Below are 4160 nucleotides of genomic sequence, written 5' to 3'. Positions count from 1 at the left end.
GTGCCCGTAGCTCAGTGTTTAGGGCACTGGCCATGTACACCAGGGCTGGTGGGTTGAAACCCAGCCCAGGCCAGCTAAAACAATAATAGCAACTGCAACAAAAAAATAGCCAGGCGTTACGGTGGGCACTGGTAGTCGCAGCTACTTGGGAGGCTGAGGCAAGAGAATCACTTAAGCACAAGAGTTTGAAGTTGCTGTGAACTGTGATGCCACGGCACTCTATGCAGGGTGACAGCTTGAGACTCTGTCTCAAAAATAAATAAATAAAAAGGAAAGATGCTAGAACAAACCAAAATGACCGGAGAGCATTTGGGTTCCTAGATAATAAAGCTCTACTTAAATACAGTATTTCTTTATAAAATGAAGCCACATTCGTACTATAATCCCCTATTAAATAAAAAAGAAATTCTTTGGTAATAAACCAAAGAAATGTAATTACCTCTGCCCATGTTATTCCTGCTCGATTGAGGACTAAAATCTTCAGTGCTGAAAACGTTCCAGTGACAGAGGCTGACCCAGAGGGGTATTTCAGTTTATTTTCACTGTGTGGAAAAAGAAAATGCAGTGTACTTGTTGCTGTACAGTACGCCCAACTGAAAAAACCAAGAGCGGCAATTTGGGATTTAATCTGAGGGGTCTGATTTGTTTCAACATTAAAATGAAATCCTATTAAAAAACAGTGAGTCGGGGAGGGGAAGGGGGAGGATCAGTGGAGGGAGGGTGTTTGGTGGGACCACAGCTATGGTGCATCTTACAAGGGTACATGTGAATCTTTCTAAATGTAGAATATAAATGTCTTAACACAATAACTAAGAGGATGCCATGAAGGCTGTGTTAACCAGTTTGATGAAAGTATTTCAAATTGTATATAGAACCAGCACACTGTACCTCATGACTGCATTAATGTACACAGCTATAATTTAAATAATTAAATAAAATAAAAAACAGTGAGTTAAGATGAGCTAATTTTTACTATTTATAATACACAACTGTTTAGTCCCTGACATGCAAAGATAATTTTACAAGGTTAGGGCGGCTGTTTGGGACTGTGGGCTTCCTGAAACCTACAGCCCAGGCATCTGTCAAGTCAGCTTCCAGCACCACTCTGGACTTGCAAAGTGAAGTCCTGGTCTCAGGAGTCTTCCTGACAGGCTAGATCATGGGCTAGAATTCTGCTTCTCTAAACACAGAGTCTGCCCTCTGGCTAGAAGGATGGAGAAAAGCAATTACTGTCCTTTAAATTCTCTTAATGGCCTAATCTCAGAAAGTACTTGATCTTGATAGTCACATTGAAAGAAGACACTATTAAAAAGCACGAGCCCACATTTCCTGAAGAGACACCATGGGTCAAGTGCCCCTGTTTGTTCTGTTTGAGAGCACCGACTATTATAACTGAGGCCTGACTACCTACTGTACTCTACCTCAGTTCAAATAGGAAAGGGGAAGCCTGGCTATACCCTTGGAAAAGTTAGGTTCTAAGATTTAAACTAATCAAATATTCAGGAAGGCCTAGAAAACTGTGATGTTAGTAAAAACAGGTATATTAGTGAAAAATCCTTATCAAAACTGAACTAAGTAGTATCCCAGTCAACTTATTCCTAAAGCAATTAAATGCTAAAGCTTCCAAATAAACAATTGCTTTTAGTAGTATCACCTCTCCTACTCCTCCGCATTCCACAGGCTATAAGAAATATGCAGCTCTTCCAGCTCAAGGTCAACCGACCTCATCCCCACATGTTCAAAGGCAAAATCTATTCCTTATTAATGAATCACCTCGTATGACCATTTGCAAGACTATAACAATCAGTGTGAACCTGAAGACTAAGTTAAATTTAGATAAATTCAAATAAGCCCAAATCTGCCTGAATTAAAATGTCTACCAGCCGGCTCCCCCATCTCCCCCTCCTCCCCGCACAGACACCATGACGGGCAAGGGGAGTTCAGGATCTCCCAGTGACAGTTAAGCACCTGCAGTTCATACCTGAGATTGAGAACTTCCAGGCATCTGAGCTCATCAGTGATATTTACCACTTCATCCCACGATGACAACAGGTTTTTTGACAAGTCTACCTTTCTAATATCTAAAAGCACAGGTTAAGAAACAGTAATTTCAAAATATTCATAAAAGACATAAAAATAGTTATTCTTTGATTCTGGAGCATGGGATTTTAAACTTTTTACTTTACATCCTCTATTCTGCTTAACATTTTGTCATAAGCATGTAATACTTCTATCTTTTAAATTGCCCATTAAGAGATTACTTTAATTTCTTCATTAAGAAACTAAAAAGTTCATTGTCATAAACTCAAAACTTGAGACAAATATCCGTAACCAAATGAGTAAGAAGCAACTGTCCCAAGGCTAAACCATCCCAGCAAGACCCAGCAAAGGGGAGCGAGGGAAGTGGCATGAGAACTGATTACTAAGCACCTAAAGTGCACCGCAGACCTGGCCCTCTGCACCGCTTAACAAGCCTCACATCACACTCCTGGCCACCTCGTACAGGGTGCCATTCAGCCCACAGGAATCTCCCAAGAGAGAGGACAGGCTCAGACAAACATTCACAAGTGCTAAGAGTGATTTGGGGATTCAGCCAAGAAGCAGTTACTACTACGCCCACCACCTCTGGTACAGGGATTGGGAGAAAGGTAAACCAGCAAGATGGAAAAATCCAGATACGGGAGCTGGCAGGCAAAGGTGACTGCCCGTGAGAAGCAAGACATGTGAGCCGTGCCATCAGGAAGGGCCACCGCTTAGCAAGGTCCCCACTGAGAGAGACAGAAGAGCAGGACTAGAGCAGAGAAAGGGAGACCGTATACTCTAAACTGAAATGTCTGGAAATCACTTGATTCACTTGTCTATTTCACAAGGAATTACTGAGGACCAGGAGGGTCACAGTGAGCAGTCTCAGGAGGGAGAGACAGGTGCCAAGAGCCCCTCGGTGTGTCAGAGACAGGCCAGTGCTGAGAGCAACAGAGCAGGCACGCAGGAAGGAGGGGTGTGAGCATGTCACATGCTCTCACAGGATGGAACTTGGGCAGGGAACTGATGGAAATGAGGAAAGAGACTGGGAAAGGGCAGTATGGGCTGAGGACTAGAAAGAGCAAAGACTCTTTGGGTTGAGCCTATGACACAACCTGCCAGCTGCAGTGGGCCTGGGGCAGATCACAAAGGGCCTCACAGGCCACTCCACAGTCTTTGCCAGTTTGCCTGCAATGGGAGGTACTGGAGGGTTTGGAGAGCAATGGGATCTGACCCAGGCCTTTAAAAGCCACTCTGCGCTGGGCTGAGTGACAGACTGCAGGACAACAGAGGAGGGCAGAAAGCCTCGTCAGGAGGCATCAGACCAGACTGGGGGCAACCAGAGAGGACCTGAGACGTCAGACTGGGTATCCTAATCTAGAAGAGGACCGACAGCCTCTGCTGATGGATTCTGGTGAGGGATGTAAGGAAAGAGGAACACTGAGGTTAACTGCAAGACCTGTGGCCTGGGGCAGTGCCTGGGGCTCAAGGAGTAGGGCACTGGCCCCATATGCTGGAGGTGGTGGGTTCAAACCCAGCCCTGGCCAAAAAATGCCAAAAAAAAAAAAAAAAGACTGGGTAGTACATGGGGCTCAAGGAGTAGGGTGCTGGCCCCATATGCTGGAGGTGGTGGGTTCAAACCCAGCCCCAGCCAAAAAAATAATAATATAATAAAAAAAGACTTGTGGCCTATGCAACTGGAACTATCATTTACTGAGGGAAAGACCATAGGACGGAACGTTTGAGGGGCCTTAGTGGTAGACATGCTGGACTTGAGATGACCACTGGCGACCTGGACAGGGCTGGCAAACAAGCAGTGCAATAGATAAGCATGGGAAGGGTTGGGATGACATTGCCAACTGCACCCCAGAAGGGCCCCCCCAGAAGCCAGGGGTCCAGGGTCTGAGCCTTGGGTCGCTTCCAAAATTGCATCCAAAGAAGGGTCCTGCAAAAGACACTAAAGAGAAGTGGCCAGTGAGGAGAGAAGGGCACCAAGATGCGAGAAAGATAACAAACTACCAGCATCCCCACTGCACTGCCAGCCAGGCCCAGCCTCAGGCCAGATAACAAACTACCAGCATCCCCACTGCACTGCCAGCCAGGCCCAGCCTCAGACCAGATAACAAACTACCAGCATC

General features: G+C 45.6%; 1 protein-coding gene across 1 annotated transcript in view; it reads right to left on the bottom strand.

The window, feature by feature from the left end:
• TBCE (tubulin folding cofactor E) overlaps nucleotides 1–4160 on the bottom strand; it is a 76346-nt gene that overhangs the window by 17799 nt on the left and 54387 nt on the right. The window contains exons 6-7 of the mRNA XM_012809912.2: nucleotides 1982–2081; nucleotides 440–542 (exon numbers count right to left, since the gene is read on the bottom strand). Of these exons, the coding sequence (XP_012665366.2) occupies nucleotides 440–542; nucleotides 1982–2081 (203 nt within the window). The remainder of the gene's footprint in view (nucleotides 1–439; nucleotides 543–1981; nucleotides 2082–4160) is intronic.

The sequence above is a fragment of the Otolemur garnettii genome, unplaced genomic scaffold (assembly GCF_000181295.1).
Source record: "Otolemur garnettii isolate 467f Iridium unplaced genomic scaffold, OtoGar3 scaffold00116, whole genome shotgun sequence".
In the NCBI taxonomy this organism is placed as follows: domain Eukaryota; kingdom Metazoa; phylum Chordata; class Mammalia; order Primates; family Galagidae; genus Otolemur; species Otolemur garnettii.
The sequence above is the reverse complement of the archived record's forward strand: the minus strand, read 5'-3'. Positions and strand labels throughout refer to the sequence as shown.